Here is a 22,101-nt window from a genome sequence, read left to right on the forward strand (position 1 = left end):
AAATGAAAAGAGCTTCAGCGTGCACAACCGAGGGGGAAGAGTGTGAAGCACTGGTACTATCTACCCCAAAAGTCCAGAAGAACTAGCACAGATATTTGCAGATATGGCTAGGCTGTTTGAAAACTGGTCTATCAAGCTGCTGATGACATCTGACTAAACAGCAAGAAATGCAGTCCTTATATACAGAAAACCAAGGCTCCAGAGCACCATTAGAAAGAATAATCAATGTCATGGAGACAAACAAAAGAAAACCAATGCAGACTTGCTGAAGTTAAGTCACATCAGGCAAAATCTTGCCAAGATGCATGCATTTTTCAAACAGCTGGAACACAGCTGCACATATATGTTGAAACACAGAAAATTATTAGTTCAGCAGGAGAAAGGCTTGGTAGCAAAACTGTGAAGTAGGTAAATAACTGCTAAATAGGGAGCTAGCAAAATACAGGATGTTGGAAGCAGAAGTACTAGGGTGCAAGAAGGTTATTGGAGGAGTTCCTCCAAGACTAAACAAAGGTAAGTACTAAGTCTGGCATTTTGTTAACAATCATGGTGCAAGATCCAGGTGTGTACAAATAAGTTTTGCTGCTCAATGTTAGACAGTGTAAAACAAAAGCAGTATGGAGACATTACACTAGAACTGAATCACCTTTACAGCTGCTGCTTTGCAGAAATGGGATGAAATTCACCAGTATAAAGTGCAAGGTGATACACTTGGGGCTACTAACAAGAATTTTTTTCTCTAAGTTCCTTTGAGTAGTAGGAAGAGCGAACTTCTCAGAATGAGTGTTAGTCACTAAAATTGTAATGGGGGCGGGGGGGCAGGCTGCTCTAAAAAGCATTAAGAAACAGATTTCTTTTAAAACTGTTAACACTAGAATAGTACCACCAGAAGTACAGAAGGCCCAGGTGTGATCATTTCACAGTGTTTGAAGTTCCAATCATCAGTCCAACACAGCTAAGTGAAACCAGTGCAGAGGATGACTACAAGAAAGCTCCAAATAAAGGAGAAATTGTCTTATATGAGGGAACCAAAAACTTTTCTTTGTAGCCTATGAAAAAGAAATTTGAAAGCCTACATGATCTCTGCTTTAAACAGATGAAACACGGGAAGGGAACAATTTAACCACAGTATGCCCAAAATAAGGACAACAGGCCATACAAGCATCCCTAGAAAGAAAAACGCTACCTTGCCCTTGGCAAAAATCATCCTCAGGTGAACCTCTTGAAAGCTTACCTAGCTAAATGAATTGCTCTGGTAGTTCCCTTTATCAGGTCCTCTTCAAAACCAGGCTGTGGGTGAACTGCCAGTGAAGAAACTAGCTACAAATGTTTAGGATTGAAATGAGAGTAAGATTTGTATCTAGCAAAGCCTTAATGTTCTACAGTGGCTTCCCTCTAGTTGAGACAGGGCAGAAAATCCTTTCAGATAGTTTTCTGAGTTGCATGGCTGCCTGCAAGAACAGGAGATGTTCTTTACTTTGGAGGGTCTTTTTAATAGTTCTGCAACTGCAAATACTGTAAAATATACAGACAGTATTTCTATCTGAACAAAATAAATGAACAAATATTTGACAGTTAACCTTTATGTCCTTTGCACCTTGCAAACCTAAGCAAACAGAACTTAAGAACTGCAAACCCTCCCTTAACTTCAATGGTTCCTTAGCACAGACATTGCCAGTGGACAGAGTGACACGAAAATACATCTGTCAGGGTAGACTCCCCTGGTATATTTCTCCTATCTTCCTTTCCTTTGGCATCCAATACCACCATGAGACACTACTACTAATTTCTTTTGAGAATTTTCCAATTTCCAAGAAGAACTTGGGAACTTCTTCTTTCCTGCCAGCCAGAATGTGCACTGCATGCAACAGTTTTGCATATTTTTTCCAGATAAGCAGCGCAAGGGGGAACAGGGGACAAAAAGACTGCTGACTAAGTTCATAACTATTACACTTTTTTATTTTCTATAATTTGACAGAAAAAATGCAAAACATGTAAATAGCTATCCAGCACTGACAGCCCTAGTAAGTGGGCTAGAGAGCAAAATCTGAAAAAACACAGAGTACTTTTAAAGCTTGGAGTCTTTTGCTATCTTTACTTGCTGGTAAGAAATACTAATTACTACAAACATCGAGCACACTGAAGACAGTCCGCCTGTTTTAATAAGAAAAGTGAAAAACTTGCAACAATGCATAGTAGTAGTAGTAGTAGTAATAATAATTATAATTATAATAATTATTATTATAAAATGAAAGGAATAGATTTCATTTTTATTTCAGTGACCAGAAAGGAAACTCTGAAGGAGTTATTCCATATGCAGTATTTGGCCACTACAAAATTTTATTAAAAGAACCACCTCTCTAACATTAAAAAAAAAAAAGCCTGCTGTGAGGTCATCATCATTTCCAGATTTAAAAATCCACATGGAGAAAATACTGACTTAATACCATCTTGAACAGGTGGAGGGAAAGGGGGAATGCTACGGAGACAGGAGGACTTGCACTAGGTGGGCTGTGAGAAGAAAGCAAGATCCTCCAGTCTGCTCAGGTGCTGTAAGCACCTGGCCTTTGTTAAAGGTTTTTGTTTTAACTCTTCACCATCAGAACAGACTAACATATCTGTAGCAGCACCAGGAAAACACAGAACATAGCAAGAAATGCAAGAAATGCAAGACTGCCACTCTAAGCACCTCCTTGTCATAGCAGTGCTATGTTACTAACGCTTGGACATTTCATATTCAGGCTCATTTTCTACAACAAGAATCCATCCACTAAGTCTGCCTCTGAACATGAAGGCAGGCTACAGGAAAGAAGCGCATGCCAGGAAGTGCCTGCCATTGCAACTGCACAGGCAAGCAGCACATGCCTCAATGCTGGAACAAAAACCTGCTTGGTGTTTATCTGTAATCATGCTTTTCAGAAAAAGCTAGCATGTTGGAAGCAGTTCACTATTATTTATCATGAAAGCACTTCACAATAGAACAGCCATGTTTCTTTGTTTAATCCTGGAAATGAGCTGTTTACTTCTTGTTTTAAAGCCCTGGGTTTTACCAATATTGTTTATGGATGCAGTCCGAGGGCTTCACAGGCAAACTACTGCAATACAAGGAATATGGCCCTTTTATAACATTCTTCAGTAGAGATAACAGGAATATTTAATGCCTTCCCTGTCATCTGACCTTTTCTACAGCTCTGAAGCTGTAAGTCTGGGACAAGACTGTGCTACTTACCTTTGGATATATAATGCAGGCAAGAAAGGTTGTAAGTTTCCTATACACAGACATGTCAAAAATGAACACACAAATCCATTTCTATCCCACCCTATATATGGATATATATGGATATATATGGATATGCACAAATCCTGTTAAACTGAATGACTTGTACCTTATTAAAAAACCTTTGCTTTGTGCCAGCATAGCCCTCTATAGCTTCCCTTCATCATAAAGCTTTAAAAATAGTAATGGAATTAAATCACAAAGTCCAAAACCACACGGCAACTCTTCCCAAGTTCAAGGAAGTCAAATCAAAGATTCCTTTTAAGGCCAACTTCTAACTGAAACAACCCTTTGTTGAAATAACACCTTTTGCGTGAGCTTCATTTCCTGCAAACAAAGGATTTTTTTAATGGTTATTTGAGGGCTTTATGTTCAAGAAGTTTTTTTACTGAATTTTAAAACAAGGGAAGTCAAAAACACTGCTGTAAAATTAAAAAAAGAAAAAAGGCAGAGATCTTGATACAAAAGAAAAGGTTTTTTACCATTTGTATTACTGCCCAAAAAGTTTACTGTAGATCTTTAACGAAGAGGGAGAAGAGATTTTTAACTTGGAGAAAGACATTACTTAAAGAAGGGAGGGAAGCAAGGAGGTTGAATAAATCAAGACCACATCTACAGAAAATGATCATTTGAATCTTCTTTAAAGATTGTATCTTAAAAATAGAAATACTAGCAGGGTGTGTGTGACCTTTTCAGGTACAAATTCATAGCTGAAAAGAGCTTACAATCTATCTTTCTCCCCACCGCATCCTATTCTTGTATTGTTTTTTTCCATTTTGCATTTCATTCATTTTACTTAATGCTAATTATGCTAACGAGCTGAGGACAACATAAAGGCTGATGCAGATACGTCACTATAAATTTGTAGATGACTACCTGAAGCAACGCTAAAGAACCCCCAGTTCACACAGATGGAAAAGACTAAAAAAGCAAATAATTTTGTTCAGCCTGTAAAGCACTGGCTATAAAGCGTAGACTGTGCCACCTATATCAAGTGCTTTTTAAACAGAATGATAGAGGTGATCAGAATGATCATGACTTCACAAATATTTATCAAAAAATTCTTGCTATGAAGAAGGTCAGAAAAATAACAGAGAAGTGGAGTTCATATGAACTTAAGTATCATGCATTTGAATAGTCTGCACAAAAATACAAAGTGCACTTATGAACATATGTATGAAAGTGTTTACAGGATTGGCAGCTAATTTCCTCCCTATATTAAAAGAAAAAAAAATCATGCTCAGGTTTTAATCACTCCCCTTTCCCCATTACATAAATCAGAAACTCCCTTCTTTGCAATACTAGTGCTCTGAAGCTGCACACTGTAATGGACTGTCTTTCTGGAGGGACATGATGTGCTCTGGGAGTAAGAGCTGTCAGATCACCACATCTCCAACAGTCTTTCACTTCCTCACTGGAAAGTAGATTTGTTTTTTCCCTCCTTTTCCAGACCTTAAAGCAGTCCCTTTACGAAAGAATGAGTATAAACCTTTTCTGTCACACAACAGAGCAGAACAATAATGTATATTTTATGTGTGTTTGTGTATCGGTGGGTGGGCAAACAAATTAGACATCACAACCTGATCTGTAATGTAGTACATTTTCCACATACCAACAGGAAAGTGCAGGGCTCTAGAAGATTGTACTTAGTATGTGATGGAATTGATTCTTCTAATTCAAGTCACTTTCTAGACTCCCGGCTTGCAAGTCTACTTTCTGACTTACATGTTCATACGAAGAAAGACAGGATACACACACAAGTGTGTGTGGCCTGCAGGTATATCCTGGACTAAAACAAAAAGAATAGCAGCTCAGGAACTGCTACAACTTCCTGAGGTACACAGGCTTGAGGTCAAACCTATCCAAACCCACTGGAAAATGCATGTTCAAATACGTAAGAAATGGCAGCATGTGTGACCAGGAAGAATAGAACAAACTCAAAATACACCTTGATTCTAAGCAAAAAATCGAGAGGAGGAAGAGTAGTAAGAAATCATCACTGAATCTAATACGAATTATTTTAGAAAAAGGAAATGTAATAGATAATGAAATTAAGAACAATGCCTTGTCCAAGCATGCCTTAATAAATGATCTTCAGAAAGGGAAAGTAACAGAGTCGTGTGTAAGTAGCATAATCCCAAAAGAAATAATGAATGAGAAAGTACACCCACAAGACACTCCCTTCCTTCCCTGGAAACAGACACGAACTCCCTTCTTGTTTGAAAGACGATCTTGCTACCATCTTTTTACAACTACAATATAATCACTGCCTAATCATTTCCCATAATTGACTCAATTTCCCATCTCAAGTAGACAGGTGCTGAGAGCTTGTCTAAAATAAGCTGACATAAAAGACTGTTCAAGATGCCTGTTACTGGAAATATGAAAGAGGCAGAATTTCAATGATCCACAAAACATTTGCTAGACTATATTTACCATCCACAAGATGCAAAACCAACTTTGTGCTCAGCACATAACTATTTTTAAAGGATGCTACTTGCCAGGGAGGAAAGCAGGCTTCCAGGTCCCAAGTTCTTGCTTTTTTTCTTTAGAAATACTATGGATATAATATATCCACATTCAGAAGATATATAGATACAGATATTCAGGATATAGAAGTAGCTTTCTTGACATGCATTTAAAAATCTTCCTTTTTGAAAAAAGACCCAAACTTATCGCTAGCATTTATAATGCTTATTGTATTCTGCAACAGTCTTTAAGAATTTACACAGATGACTATCCTTGTCAGGAAATTAAGTCTGTCAAAGCAGTGTTCATCCAACAGTCTGGGACATGTCTCTTCACAGTAGTTGAAACGCCACAGTTAAGATTTCCCAAACTCTCAAAATGCAGGAGGTGTGTGAAAGTCAAGAAGATACAACATCTGGATTTGCCCCCAGCTGGGGAAACAGACCAACTGGCTGTGCATTTGTTAAAGGATGCGGTATGAAACCTTAGACAACAAATGAGGCCACCTCCAGTACATTAACAGTAGAACACTAAGGCTCAGCTTCCTTAGAGTCTCTGTGCTTAAAGCATATCTTGCGTTTACACAGTACCATTTAGCCAGAAAACCACCAGAGCCAAAAAAACACTTTTCAGACTTAAGCTGGCAGATAAATTGAGATCATTCCACCCACCATGGAAAAACAACCATCTGGTTTAACAACATACATGATTACAAAATAACTTGACAAATGAAGAAGCAAATTATACACCTACTCTAAAATTATAAATAGTTTTTATATAAATTAAGTTGCCTGTACAGATAATGCAATTCCCAAAACATAAGGCACTGAAGTCAAAGGGACACTGCCAACAGAATTATTTTACCTGTATCCTTTTCATCTTAGACAAGCTGAAATGGCAACAAATTTAACATCTTTTTTAAATTCTCACTATTTGGTGAGCTTTGCAGCATGATCACTGTTGGCTTTTTAATTTTCACTCAACTTCAACCACAAAAAGACCTACTTTTATTTTTTGGCTTCCATTAAAAAAAGCACAACATGGAGTGTTTTGGATGGCAAGTTTTGGATGAAGAGTCCTAATGACAGAACAACACCTACCTTTGAAAAGGTGCTCACTGAAAAAAGTAACTACCAGATATAAAATAGCTTGTGTAGCAGGATCTTCTTTCAAAATGGAAATGATCTAACTTTTACGCAAAGACCTTTTCTGGGGCTATGCACGTGCATTTGTTAAGCACTACCACAGCGGAGTGGGAGGGACACCAGCTGCCAAGGCACAAATACCACTTCACACAGCACCTGCTGCAAGGTGTTCTCTAGAGTCCTGCTGAGTAAGTGACCTAATGCAATCCTGCAGAGTTTAGGAAATATCCCAGGATGACAGAGTAAAAAGCTATGCCTTTACTCTGAGTATGTATTCAAAAACTACCTCAGTCAACCAAATTCTGAGACAGCTTATTAGTTTTTACAAAACTACATGTACTCATGAAGCTTGAAAACCTTAGATTTACTATTAAAAATATTGCAGCACTATCAATTTCAAAACCCCCACAAATGTCCAGTTCTTTCTAAGCTGTCAGAAGAGAACTGGTTCCATCTAGTGGCTGAACAGAGTTACAGACAGAGAGCTTTCATGTTTCTTACCTATTCCAATTTGTGGCCCCAACGGGAAGAATGATAACAGCACTAGACACTGCACTTCACAGTGTAACAGTCATAACCTAATACAGGAAGTCTGACAGTATAGGGATGGTGCAAAACTGTTCTGAACAAAAAAATACCTAAAAAAACGACAGATCTTTTTTATCACAGCATTTTAGTGCCATATAAATATCTTGCAGAGTTTGACTCCTATAGAACCTTATTGGCTCAAATGCCTTTTATGTTTTGTACTCTACCAATTAGAGACGAAGGCATCTGTCTGAGGTACTTTCAGGACTCTCTGTACTTTGGAACCTTGCAGACTTTAGTGTCACCTGTTGTCACAAATACACATATGAAGTGCAGTTGGGCTATTATCTCCACTTCACAGTGGAGAGAACTCATACTGAAAAAGTGACTGAGCCTCTAATAGAACAGGGAATTTAACCCAACTCCCATAGATACCAATCTTGTGTCTAATCCACCAAACTATCTTTTCCCTGCTGTGCCAACACACCATACCCCCTATTTCTCTCCCCCTTCTGCTGCTGGACTGTCAACCCTATGAAATGAAAACAAACAACAACGAACAATTCTGAGCATGGAAAGAGCACTTTGACAACCCACCATACAACACTCAGATCAACAATGCTGTTTCACTTGAGCTTCTTGTGCCCAATAGGTGCTTTTGTAAATACATAAAACAAATGGCAGGACTTACCTGTGATTTGCGTTGTCATGGAAACGAGCAGTGAAAAATTCAAAGCTACCATGGAAATATTAACAGAGTAATTGGTGCCTGGCTGCAAATCAAAACAAACTTCTGGAGCCTGCTTGTGGGTGGTAAGGTTGAAGGTCATTTCATGAAAGAACTCCTTCTGATACCAACGCTGGCCTTGCACATGAAACTGTAACCAAACAATCATGGCATGGAAATTGCACTGTTTTGATATATCACTTGCATTCAGTCATGTCATGCTCTAAATTACAATAGCAGAAAAACACATCACCGCATACAGAGTGCCAAAAATGTTGGCACTGACAGTTACTCAAATTCAAATGCTTCCAAAATTTGACAGGAATTGCAGTCCCTCTTGATCAGCTCTGACATTGTCCTAGTTCTTTCACTTCTCCTCCTTCCAGTCTATCCTTTTTTATTAGTACTCTAATTTCCCACAAGTCTTGATTTCCCGCTAACATACAGGCTTCCAGTAATAGTGGACTTTCACTGTAGTATACCCTCATGGTGCAGAGTGATGAGTTATAAAAGTAAGCTCACATGAACATCTCTCTGCTTTGAGCCTGAGGATCAAGCCAAAATCAAGTCATTTGGACCTATGTCAAAATGCCAAGTACCTGCCAGCATCTGCCTACAAACACCTATGTTTCCAGGCAAATTTATGGACCCACGGGGTTTTTTTTGTTGTTTCAGCTGGATTTTCTGTGTGTTTGTTTTGTTGCTGATGTCCCGAATGATCATGAAGTTATTAACTTAAGGCCTCTCCTGATCATTCCACTGTTAATGAAAACTAAAATGCTTGCTGTATTTTAATCATGTGCTAATTTTCCTTTAAATAGATCCTGTGCCTTTAGATAATCTCTGAGCACCTCTTCACACACGGAGATTTGAGACAACAGCAGGTGGTCAAGAGTCCTGGCATAGATAGTTCATGTAGAAACACCCTGCTGAGACGAGGGAAGATTGAAGGTGTGTCTATCACAAGGCAGAGTGGACTAACTCTGTGCAATTGGAACAGAGTTGTCTGAGGCCTGAACGTGACAAAGTTGAAAGTACAGATAGGGAAGGCAAAATAGAGTAGAACAGGGGAAAAAATAAGCAAGAAACAGGAGACTACAAAAGTGTGGTGGTTTCTTTCTTTTTTGAAGGTTACTATGCAAGCTTACTCCCTGGGTTTTTATGAGCGACATTATCAGAATGAGGAATACTGCTAGCAGTGAGTGTTTGAAAAAATTACAGGTTTTTTTACATAGGTAATTGATATAAATTGTTTTCTAGATTCAAAACACAGATTGTCACTTACTGAGTATTTGTCTTCCACATCAGTTCCCCTGACATTTCTCCTCCATTTCAAGCAGGTATCATTAAAAATTAATATATTATTGAAAGCTTCCTTTACTGTAGAGACAATAAAAAAGGGAACAGCTTATTACAAAAACTTCACCACCTTCAACTTAATTGGAGTAGCTGAAAATAAAAAAAAAAAAAAAAAAGGTTTTATTTTAATTCTCTTCTGAGAAGGAAGTAGAATCTCATTTCTTTTGGAAGGAACAAATATAGTAAATAAAGCATGAACATTTTCCAGAGAAAGTGGCTTTTGGAAAAACCCAAGCATGGTATTCAGAATCAAGATAGGACTTATTTGTCCAGACCTAGGGAGGTTGTAATGACAGAAAAATCCAGGGGTTCAGACCTTCTGATAGAAATAAAGTTATCAGAGAACAATTTGTCATGGTTGATGCCCTTTAGGAAAAAGAACGTGAGAAAAAACATTTTTGTGGATTCCAAAGGCAATTATTCCCAAAGTCGGTCTCATCAAGCATTAGTATGTCAGAAGGCAAACTTAAAGTTTCCATGACCAAAATACTACAGAAACCTGCTGTTAGAACATGCCTTCTCTACAATTACTGAAAAACTGCCAAAACACTGTTAAATATAGGAAGATTATCTATAATGCTCACATCGCTTATATTATCACACAGCTCAGCAACAGGGAATTCTCTGACAGGCAGAGAATCAGTTTTGAAGGCAAGGAATGGAAACCAGTAAGCACCGTACCATGGACTGAAATTGCGGCATATAGCCAGGGATGCCACTGCACCAATCCTACCTCAGCCAGAAGACAAATCCTGAAGAAGCAAGTTTGCCAAATCCTTCTGAAGGGCACTTACAGCCACTGCTCTGTTTGCTTATAGATTCAATGGCCACAGTGAGCAGGTCTTGCAGAAAGAGGATGCTGATGGTGTCTACATGGGTGTAGTCAGCGTAAAGAATGATATAGTCTAGGAGACAGCCTGTTATCCTGTCTGCTAGACTCAAACCAGTAAACTCTGCAGCACAGTAAGTTCTTCTGTAAGCACAGAGAATACAAAACACAACCTACCCTTTGTTTGAACTGCTACTGTAACTGAGACAGTGACGTTTGTGGAAGAGGTGGTAGTAATATTGACCACGTAGTTACTGCCAGGGTTGAGATCTAAACACACCTTTGGATTATCTTCACTTGTAGTGATGTTAAATATCGCATCTTCTGAGAACGTCTTCTCATGCCATCTTTGACCCAGTATGTGAAACTATTGAAGGATTAACAAAAACGATGGTGCAATTGGTTGTGGCTCTCCAAAATTCAGAATACTAGTTCAATTAAGCATCAAGAACCTAGGATTGCATCTGTTCTGGAATATCAGCTCAATGAAAAAAATAGGCTTGTGACTAACTGTTTTGGTGACACAAGGTGGCTTAATAAATTAGTTCTTTAATTTCTTCTGGCTGTTAAAATTATGAATATTTTTTCATGTATTTCTAACATGGACCCTACAAACACCTCCAACACAAACAGTAAGGTGTAAGTAAATATTTTTTCTTGTTTACAGCACACAGATGGAAACTACATCTGCCTGCTACTTTCTCCTCTTTTTTCTAGTTTCCCCCCTTGCCCCAGAGAAGCAGTAGTAAGACTGAATGCCGAACAGTAAAAGACAAGTTTCCCTAAGATTATCCCAGTCCAGTGAAAAAGAAACCTGTTGTCTGTATGAGATAAAGGGACAGACAAAACTTACCTAGTTGAGCTCAAGGCAGTCCAGACTGTGTTCTGAACTTCACTGCATGCACCCTATGCCTACACCATCCTCAGTTTTGACTAAAGTGTCTTGCAGATAGCTGAATTCAGGCAAAAGCACATGCACAGAGCACATCACATCAGAGATCCACAGCTTGCCAGTTACCACTGGGTACGTGAAAAGCACTGGTTTTGAACTGTTAGGGTAATTGGGAACTTGCTTTTTCCATCTCAGCAGTGCTCAATAAAAGCAACTCAAACTAGAAATACATTAGTTTATAACACAGGAGGAGAAAGACAGGTTGTTTTCCAAAATTATCACCCAACCTTGAAATGTATTTTCCACATTAACCTACCCACCCTGGAGATTCTAAATTTTCTTTTTTCCCCTATTTGTACATGCTCAAAAAAACAACTTTTCTTGGGATGTCGTCATTCTCAAAACATGGGTATTCTTACCACGTTGTTTTGGCTGTCGGTAACACTGACTGAACTATTTGTTTCTGAGAATTTGTATCTTAACTTTTATTCTTATGTTTATAGGTGGCAAAAAAAAGTAGTTACCAAGGTTGCTTTCAATTTGCATGAAAAACAGTTCTAAAATGTTCACATATAAGATGGTTGAATCTCTTGAGCAAGGCACAGTATTTCAATATACCTCGCGTTTCTAAAAAGAAGTTACATCCAGTATCTGCAAGTGATACACTGTTTACTTGAAATGTTTGCATCACAGATAGGGACAGAGCCCAAGTTTCACAATGTTTTCTATGTCAATGTAACCTTGAGCTCTACAACGGAATTGCACTAAAACATAAACTTGTGCTGAAATGCTTTCTTAAGAGTTTCAAGCAGATGTTTAGGTGATTTAATGGAATGGGACCCCAACAGCTTTTGAGGTTTTCACCTAACTTTAGGACAGGGATTTGTCTCCTTCCTAACCCAGCTACCTTTAGGTTTCTAGGCAGTTCACTGGGAAGAACAAGACAAATTACCACAAAAACAAAACCCACAAAACAAATCTCCACTGCCAATGCACCAGAATTAATGAGGACAAAACTACTCCCAATCTCAAATACTGCCCCACTTACTGTGTACGCTTCTTGCACTCCCGGTCTTCCAGTTCTCCTTTGCCACTTCACACACGTTTCATTGAATATGGACAAATTACTGAATAATTCCTCCTCTGTGAGCAAAAACATGATCACAGAATGAAAACAGTTATTATTTCTTATTCAAATCTTAATATGTTTGGAGCAATTGTTTATTTTTTTCCTCTTTCTCCGTTTTTTTTTTTTTTTTTTCCAAACAGGAAAAATAACACAAGGTAGGCAGGAATTAGGTAGTAAGTTTTCCCTTAACTGTGTCAGCTCCTAAAATACAAATACAACGCTAACTGAAGAAGCATGCTCTGAGCTAATGACTGTGAAGTCCTTACACACACAGCCAGCGTTACGTAAACTACCATGACTAATGAAAACAAAATACTTTGCTAGGCTTGCATTTTAATGTAGAACAATTTTCATTCTAATGACTTTACAGATCTTGAAGAGGACATTAAAACTACATTAGTTTCCTGACAGTAAAGGAAGAAGCTCATTAACTCCGTCAGACCGCTGATATGTTCCTATATATAAAAGCATACATATACAACAGCATTGTTTCTTACACAAGGATACTCAGTATATACTGTGCTAAAGACTAGAATCTTTCATACTGGGTGACCAATCCAGGCAAAAGAGCCAATGAGAAAAGACATTTTGCTCTGCTTAGGACATTCCTCCTAATCATAGTACTTTAAACTTGTACCATGTATTCCTGTATTCCTGGTCAAAGTCTTTCACTGAAGTGTGCTTATGACAGTATTACACCACCAAAAATGAAGAGCAATAAACAATGCCCCAATTCCACTACTTCTGTCACGCGTTCTATATTCTCCTGGAACTTGGGTACCACCGTCTGGATCTTGTGACATACAATGGTCTGTCTTCTAAGTAAGAAGCCACTCACAAATCAACTTGAAGACTTTGTAGACCATTGGATCCTCATGCATTAGAAGTCTCACTAAACTGCAAGTAAAAAAGTCACACAGATTTAAAAGAGCTGTCTGTAAGAAAGAGAGGCTACCAATAAGCCAACAAACTTAGAAAAAAATTATCTCTGAACACAACAACCTGCATTTACGTGTGTTAAGAAAGCTTCTGTGTTAGACTGGAAAAGAGGGTTTTTGTAGCTGAATGAGTGTTTGGTTCATTATTTGTTTGAATTGCTTTTTAAAAGGTGTCAATATTTTTCTTTGTTTTATAATGAATAAAATTAAGTAACACAGCCACAGTAAAACACTTTTCAGAACAAACACTATCAAAAGAATGAAGCCCAAAGAACTAAGCATGTAGAGAATACAGCTTTAGCAACCAGAGATACATCCCTCAACGTTCCTGAGTCAATTTACACACTTTCAAGAGTTGGCTTATGCCTCAGAGAAAAAGCACAGCTGGGAAGCTCAACTCATCTGTTCTTTTTTTAGGCAGTTCTCTCACTGCTGTCATCAGACACAGAGCAGTTGCCTTCACATGACCAGGTAATCAAGTATCCTCCCAGAGCTAAGAACAAAGCTCCTTCTGGTCACAACTTGGATCAACAGCAAATGTATTTGCTCCTCTTCTTTCGTTCACCAGCCTTCAAATAGCCATTCCTTTGTCCTACTACCATATTTTCTTATTACGTTCACTACATGACCAAGGTCATACAACTCCAAATTCGCATAGATTCTAAGCTGAAAAGCTCTTACTAGCTGCTGAAAAAAAGAAGGGGATTTATAGGACAGCCTTGGTAGATACTTCAGAAATATTCACACAATAGTTGGTGTAATGCCCTGCTGTAAAAGTAAGCACAGCTCAGGGTGCCCTTCCTCCATATGTAAACTTCATTACCATTTCACAGGGCACCCGCTTGTAGCACGTGGACATGAAGCTGTCAAATAAATGAATACATCAGTAGTCTCTAGAATTCCTATATATAGGCAGTTATTTAGAACTGAAGTGTAACTGGTTATTTACTTTACAGCACTTTATTTTCTTTTTCCTTTCCTTTTTTTTTGATTATTAAAACTGTCATAAAACTGTTTTCTAATACTATCTCCCTCTCCCCATATTCAACAAATAGATGTCTCACTCACTAGACCAGTTTCTCTCCCAGCTAATTTTAATTCCCCCATTTGAAACTGTCATTAAATATGGAAATGTTGAAAGCTTCCTCTTCCACAGAACAGAGTAAGAAAAAGAGATTAATCCGCATGTCCTCTAAAACAAATTTCCTTACAAATGGCTGTGATTAATTGTATTTAAGTCCTTATTATTATGATAATCTATTTCACAGTAATGTCTAGAAACTCCACAGTATTAAGACTTCTGTACCAACACAGAGCAAAAGAGTATGTTCACTTGCTGTATTCCTTAAATCAGACATATTTTTATTAAAAGACCGGATGGCAAAAGTGACTCATTAGAGCACAGCCAGACGGAAAATGTTCACACATCCATGAGATCTGAATTAAAATGCTTAACAAGAAAGAAAAAAAAAAAAAGTAATCACCGAGACTGCTCAGCAAGAAAATCAGACACTTGATTCGTGAGTTTATAAAATATTCAGTAAAAAAATAAAGCAGCAGACAACAAAAAAGTGATTATGCCAGGTATTTAGGCAAGGAAAGAAATCTTATACAGTGGCTTCCTTAGAAGGAAGAAGGCAGAACTAGAAGCATTTTTTTCCTATAACTTCATCAATTTTTCTGTCATGCTTTCTGAACTTTTAGAAGGACAAGGCCACCAAGCAATTACCACAGAATAGGTGGCAGACTTTTTCTCAAAAGTTTCCACTCTAAATGGGTAGGAGTGAAAAAGGACAAAAAGCTGTAACACACACAAAGCGAACACCACAACAAAGTCCTGGGCTTTCTGAGGAGACTGCTTTTCCTCCCTTATTCTTAGTGATCACATGCTTTTTGTTTGGATAATCAAATGTACAGTAAGTGCTTGGTTTAACATTAATCCCAGTAGCATAAACACAGTATCCAGTAACAGCACAAAGCTATCTCTGAAAAAAACTATTCTCCCACCTAGAGGGAAACAGGTTCCCTGACAGATTAGTTCTCCTGTGAAATCTAATGGTGCCAGTGACTTCCAGAGCTTGGGAACTCCCAATGTGAAACATAGTATACATGCCTGGCCTCAGTGTGACACCTTAGCAGACAGCGGCATCCAGATCCTTGACATATCTGATTTTGATCAACAGCTTTCACTCAGACTCACAAATGAGAGAAGTGAAGACCCTCCATTTCCCCACACTTCCTGGAAACATTCAAGGTCAGGTTGGATGAGGCTCTGAGCAACCTGATCTGGTTAAAACTATCCCTGCTTTTATTGCAGGGGGGTTGGGCTAGATGACCTCTAAAGGTCCCTTCCAACCCAAAGCATTCTATGATTCTGTGATTCAGCAGTAGAAATTTCAACTTGTGATTAACCAAGAAGGCCACTGGATGCCACTGCTGCTCCACTGATCTCCAAGTTATCCTCACAATCTCCTCCCCATCCCAAGGGAAAGGGTCCTAGAAACACCATTCAAATGCATGGAGACCAGAGCAGAAGGGTGGAAAAAGATCCTGGAGGAGACAAATGCCAAAAGGCAAATCTGGGAGAGGGTAGAGAGATGCAAACAGCACCTAGCTGTTAGCAGCCAGGAAGGACAGGTGGTGGTAAATGGAACACAAATGGGAGAAGCAAGAAGTGAGCAACAAAGTGGTTCAACAGAGCCAGTGTGAATCGGAGGGGAAGAAATCATGTTAAGAAATCCAAAGAAATCAATTCTAAGAAGTAAAACAAGGACTGAAGGTCTCAGTCTTCTTTACTCCACTCTTAAAAGCTCTGCTAGGAAGAAGGGCTTCTCTCTAGTGTTTCAGTGTGTGGGAAAATCTTCATAGTAATTACAGTGAGTGCACAAATGCCTGTACCGTCATGCTTTTCTGCCTTAACTCTGTGCTGTGACGATGAACCTTAATCCTTCACTTATCAGCCTCTGCGAGTTCAGGTCCCAGTACTCAGTGTTATTATTTGCTGATTCAGAAAAAAAACCCTGTAACACATAGACAACTCTATGTCTAAACAGTCATTAAAACCACGACTTCTTCCACATATAAAATCCACTAGTCCTAAATTGAAAGAGCACTTGACTACCACTGACTTCAGCTTGATACATCTCATCAGTGAAGTATTTTTGAACTTGCATGAAAAAACGGTATTTACCAGAAAGCAGACAGAACCAGCTCCAATCTGACATTTCATGTTCTGCAAGCAGCTAAAAGAGCATCCACATGTGCAAATTCACTTACAGAGCTCTTCCCACCAATCCCCACACATACATGCAATTTAAGGGAAAGAAAAAATCCAAGTATTAGCTTTTTTGTATGTTTTGCCTGTTCAATTCTGTGAAAACTGTGAATGATGCTGCAAATGCCATCTGTTACTAATATGCACCCCGCATACGTTGACACAGAAATGAAATGAGAGCAAACAATATTTCAAAGAGAATTTCTGCTCAGACTGTTTCAAGGCACCTGTTGCATAGCATACAGGCAAACTCCTCTTGCACAGTAGCCTTCCCAAGTACACATGGAATTTATTTTACAAAGACTTCAGTATTTATACCTTTTAGGGTAGCATGGTAAGTTTTTATGAGTTTTTCACATTTTGAGTAACATATTTGCTTCCAGCTTAACTAGGATTGCAAAGTTTCAGAAGGTTTTCACCTTCAGCCCCAAACTTTACACAGACGAAATCCACAAAGAAACAGCAAACCTGTAGGCAGAGACAGTCATGCAGGAAGGAGCAAACAGATAGCTAATGATTTACTACTTCCTTTGGTCTAAAAATGTTACCAGGAGACAATCAGGAACAGAGTAATTCATGTATTGAACCAGACTGACAAAAACATAGGAGATGCAATTGTGAGCGTACTTACAAAGGAAAGATATATCATTCAAGGGTGTCAGACTAGATGGGGCTAGATGGGCTGGGGTTAGAAATGCCCACGATCTACTCCCCAGCTGAAAGAGGTTCCCGAGACTGGTATTTGCCATCACAAACTAGATAATTATTGATTCGGTTTCAAACAAGCAAACAAACAAAAGCCTAAATAGCCCTGCAAAAAGCTACACTTTTTTTTGTCACTGGGTTGCAATCACTTTGATCTAAGTAGCAGCACCTCCTGCAACACAGACTTTACCTGTGTTTTTTCAAGGCAATTAAAGAAATTACCAGATTACCAGATATCTGAATTTAACATATCAAATTAGGCCTTTACAAGAACTCAGGCCAATCAGATCCTTTTAATTGATGACTATAATTATCCTAATTGTTTGATGGGGTTCTTATTCCTACAGAACCATAGGTTTTGAATCAATGCCCACAGATGTGAGTGACATCTTTGCTATTAAGCTCATAACTGTTGACATGAGTTATTTACACGTCTGGGAACAAAAATTAGGAGAGTGAGAGCTAAGCCATTCATTGTTGTGTGGAAATTACTGACACTGCCACCACAGAAACATTGCAGCTGCCTTTCTGTATCACCTCTTATTGTACAAGTCAGGATGTAAAAACTGACATCGCAGAGAGATCTCCCCCAGCTAGAGGGGAAATCAGTCACTGGGAATAGGGATAAAGCATAGGAGAAGAAGGAAAAGTGAAAGAAAAGGGAAAACAAGTCTGGATTAAAAAGAAAGTAACTAGACCCTCTCAGCTGCATGGGAATTATCTTTGCTATAGGTCTACAGTTAAATGACACCTGAAGGATGATCCTGCTCTGTTTATTCCAGACTGGATTCATATTTTGCTTTTGATTTTTTTCAAGGTTTGGGTTTGGGGTTTTTTTTGCATTATGAAAGTATTCTTTTCCTCTTCTGCAATGTTTTAAAGTGCACAGTGTGGGCAATATGCTATGCCTTCTCTTCCCTGATTCATCAAACACTCTTCCTTCTAAACCTTCAAATTGCTGAAACATGTATTTAGCAAGTATCCTCCATCCCCTTCAGTGGTTAGGATTTTCAGTCCTGGCATACAACACCCATTTTCTGGGAAATGGCTCAAAACCAACACCTTATTCTCTTGATGCTTTGAAGGTACTCCTCACTACCATAACATCCAAGTTCCGCATGATAATCTCAACAAAATCTCCAGAGGTCAAGACATGCAGCTAAACTCTGTGGATGAGGAGTCACAACACAAAAAAGTGAAGCATGCTGAAACAGAAAATCAACCTTTAGTGAAAGACGGACAGTTCACATTGCATTTAGTAAGAGATAACGTAAAAAAGAGCATGCACACAAAAGGTTATGACACAGAAGCTCCAAGCTTAGGATCAGACGGGATGTGCACTGGTGTGAAGAATGATTTTTTCCCTATTTGAGTTGCAGGTTCACAGTACATTGGGACTGGATCATCTCTTCCTCTATACACCATGCACACGAAGCCTACAATCTGCTGACAGCCCTTAGCACCCAACACTACTTTGGAGGGCTCTCACAACCGACCAGTAAGATTGCTGTGCTGTCAGGCTCAGCATTAAAGGAACACAGAGGTCAATTTTCCCTTCTGACTACAACAGCTATTTCCCACTGCCTGAGTTTTGGAATGCTTTACCAATAATGCGTATTACCTTTCCACACAGGTCAGACTCACTCCCTCCTCCAGCCTTTTTACATATCCGTGGACTTTTTCCACCCATGTGAAGCAGTTGCTCCTTTTGCAACAACAGTATTTCACCTAATACATCAAAAAACACTTTAATAAATGCATCTCTAATAATATAGTGAATAGTGGTACTGGAGACTTATTTGAATACCAAGATGTTATTCTTTAATGCAGACTTGTATTTTCTTTTCCTTGGATAAAAATAAGAAAATTGGACAAACAGATTGTCTTTCTTAAGAGACCATATTGTTGCTACCCACACAAATAAATTCTAAACACATTGAATACTAACAATCTCCTACACTGAACACTAACAATCTCTAAAGAAAACAGATGTAGAGAAAGAGTTTTCTAGGCTCAGAATAATGAGTAGCAGCCAACCCAACCTATGTGCTTATAGCTGGGACTAGAGCCAATTGTTACAGAAAAGGATAGACCAGATACTGTGAAAAAGCTCTCCATTACAAGGATATCTCTAGGACTTGGGACTAGGAAATTGTATAAAGCTTGATGAATAGTAGAAGGGAGTACTCTGCAAACAGGATGAAGAGAGCTGCAGTAGGTAAAGGGACTACTTCCCTCCAAAATATCCGTAACAGTTATCCAATAAGCACAGAAAACTGTAATAGACACTGCCCCTTTTGTGCATGAACCGACTCCTTCATAACTGTGAAGACGACTGGAAAAAGTACCAAAAAAAGTTTGAGCTGCACATGGTATTAAGAGCAAGGAAACCCCATAAGCACCCTATTCACCATAACTCATTTTACCTTTCCCTGGATGCCCAAGTAGTAAGTTCTCAAAAGTTAAGCTCTGTGTGTATGTATGTGTATACATGCATGCACACACACAATCTACACATATTACAAAGGGAAAAGATTTTACCTCAGCAGCTGTGTTAGCCCTTCCTGACCTTTTACTACCAAACATTTGTATCCAAGCTCAATGAAAAACAAACCAACTCATTTACACATTTTCATTTCAGACACTCTCCAGTTCCTCTCCCTGCCCTTCTCAAAATGATACTCTTCATGGACTTGGTAACGGGTCACGATACACATTGCACACTGTGACACTTGCAAGTGCAGATTTAGGAACAAGCATCTCAGACAGCTGAGGCACAAATCACCTTTTTTTCTGGCCTTCTTACAGCCATGATAAAGAAAAAAACCATCCCTTGTCTGTGGAATCCACTCAAAAAGAAAAACGTGAGTGGGAAGGCTTCATTTTATATTTTTCACTTTGATAAAAAAATGCAACTGTAAGTCTTATGTTACCTTATGTCCCATTTTGAGCTCACACCAGAACAACCTCTCGGTAAGAAAAATATTACTACCAAAAAGGCTCAGGCTGACAATTTCTCCTCTGAAAGTCACAATGGGAAAACCAAGCTTCTTGTTTCAGACTGTCTTGTATTCCACCACTGCATGCTATAGTGCTCTATATATCCAAAGCCCTTACCTGAAACAAACTGAAACATTATTCCCACAACGGGGTCTTGTTTTCTACTCTGAAAAAAACTTCCCAGTTTTACCATGAAATCCCACCACAGCTCAACACAATTTTTGCCTGGAATAACAGCACACCATTTCTGCAATGAAAAGAAATGAAACCACACATTCCTACTCTGCAGGGGAAAAAGAAGTTCTTCCAGGAAAAGATGTACAGGACGTCCAGGCTCACACATTAAACATATTGGACAGCAGATATTTAATTGCTGGTACATTCCCTGCACTTCAGTCTCTTGAGTTTATGTATACAAATCAAGGGTTGGAAAAGGAAGACTGTAATCCAGCTGACTATTGCCAGACTGGCTTAATCCAATCAGCATCTCTCAGTAAAATTCATTTTGTTAAGCAATTTTTTAGTATTTAAACGAGCTACTATTAAACGTACTTATTTACACACACACACACAGAGCTTTACTATATACCCCAACAGACAACGCAAATAAAGGGCATTCCACAGTAATCACTGTCTAAGAAAAGAAGTGATTATTTGCCAAAAGGAACATTGTCAGGGGAAATTTTTAACTCCCTTACTTCTGATAAGGTTTTTCAGGCAGTAGGAAAAGACAAATGGTTTTCTGACTTCTGTCATAAGTTATTTTGGAATGGTACATGCTTTTTCTCTCATTTTCATGGGAATTACTGATTAATTACATACACCCTTAAGATCATATACATCTGAAAGGCACCATTACTGAAACAGAAATGTCATTTCCTTTGAGAGTCATTTGTTACCTCCAGTAAGTGTGAAAAATGTACAAGTTAAGAAGCTGAAGACAGTTGTACTAATTTCCTATTCATGATCTTTTTTTCAAAGGAGCCTGGATTAGTCAGGCTGTTTTTTAAAAGTTTTTTTCCATTCTGCTTGACCGTAACTCTAACTTTTTTGGCCAACAGCTAGAGCTGGAGTCTACATTTTTGCCTCTGGCAAAGCTCTTACTGAAATCCATGGTAATCCTCTGAGTGCAGTCTGCAGGTTCAGGCCCTTCAAAGCTTCAGGGTGCTCAAGACAGAACTCTCGGCATTGCAAAAACTGACACACCTGATTAACTTTGCCACTCTGCACAATGCTGGTTTCAAAACCAATTCAGAAAGTACAGCTATGCAAATTGCCTAAATGAAATATGAATTGACTTCTGACAACAGCAGTCCCATTTTTATTAGGGCACTATAAAAAGTGAGAGAACTGCTTTTCTGCATGCTCATTTTATTTGATGTCACGTTTTATAATCTCAGTGAATGCTCAAGACATCAAGTGAGGCAAGAGAGGCAACAAGTGGCAACTCTGTGTAAAGGCTTGATCTGTGAAGTGATAGCAGTCAAAGACACACTTTCAGTCCTTTTGAAAAACATGTGGATGTTACAAAGCTACAGGAACATTACCATCTGCAAAAGACAGCACTGCTACTTAAGAACAAGAGAGGGACAGTTGTAGAGCTATCTTGTGACACCTGTTTCTAAGGACACAGAAGAACAATAAGGAGCACAACAGCCATAGTCCAAAACATCTGTTACTGTTTTTTTGCTATTATTAAAATATCAGTACATCCTGTCTCCAAGCCCAGAGTAATGACAGCACCTCCATTACAGATCTCCCTTCTCAGGACTCATTCTTTTATAAGAAAATCCTTCTGAACTGAAATTCAGACAACTAGATCTAGGCTG

At 38.6% G+C, this 22,101-nt stretch overlaps 1 protein-coding gene across 1 annotated transcript in view; it reads right to left on the minus strand.

The window, feature by feature from the left end:
• The window catches only part of SUSD1 (sushi domain containing 1), a 49,323-nt gene that overhangs the window by 15,719 nt on the left and 11,503 nt on the right, over positions 1–22,101 (minus strand). The window contains 4 exon segments of the mRNA XM_075726035.1: positions 8,111–8,297; positions 9,432–9,526; positions 10,512–10,701; positions 12,275–12,369. Of these exon segments, the coding sequence (XP_075582150.1) occupies positions 8,111–8,297; positions 9,432–9,526; positions 10,512–10,701; positions 12,275–12,369 (567 nt within the window).

This window comes from Pelecanus crispus, chromosome Z (genome assembly GCF_030463565.1).
Source record: "Pelecanus crispus isolate bPelCri1 chromosome Z, bPelCri1.pri, whole genome shotgun sequence".
Lineage (NCBI taxonomy): Eukaryota > Metazoa > Chordata > Aves > Pelecaniformes > Pelecanidae > Pelecanus > Pelecanus crispus.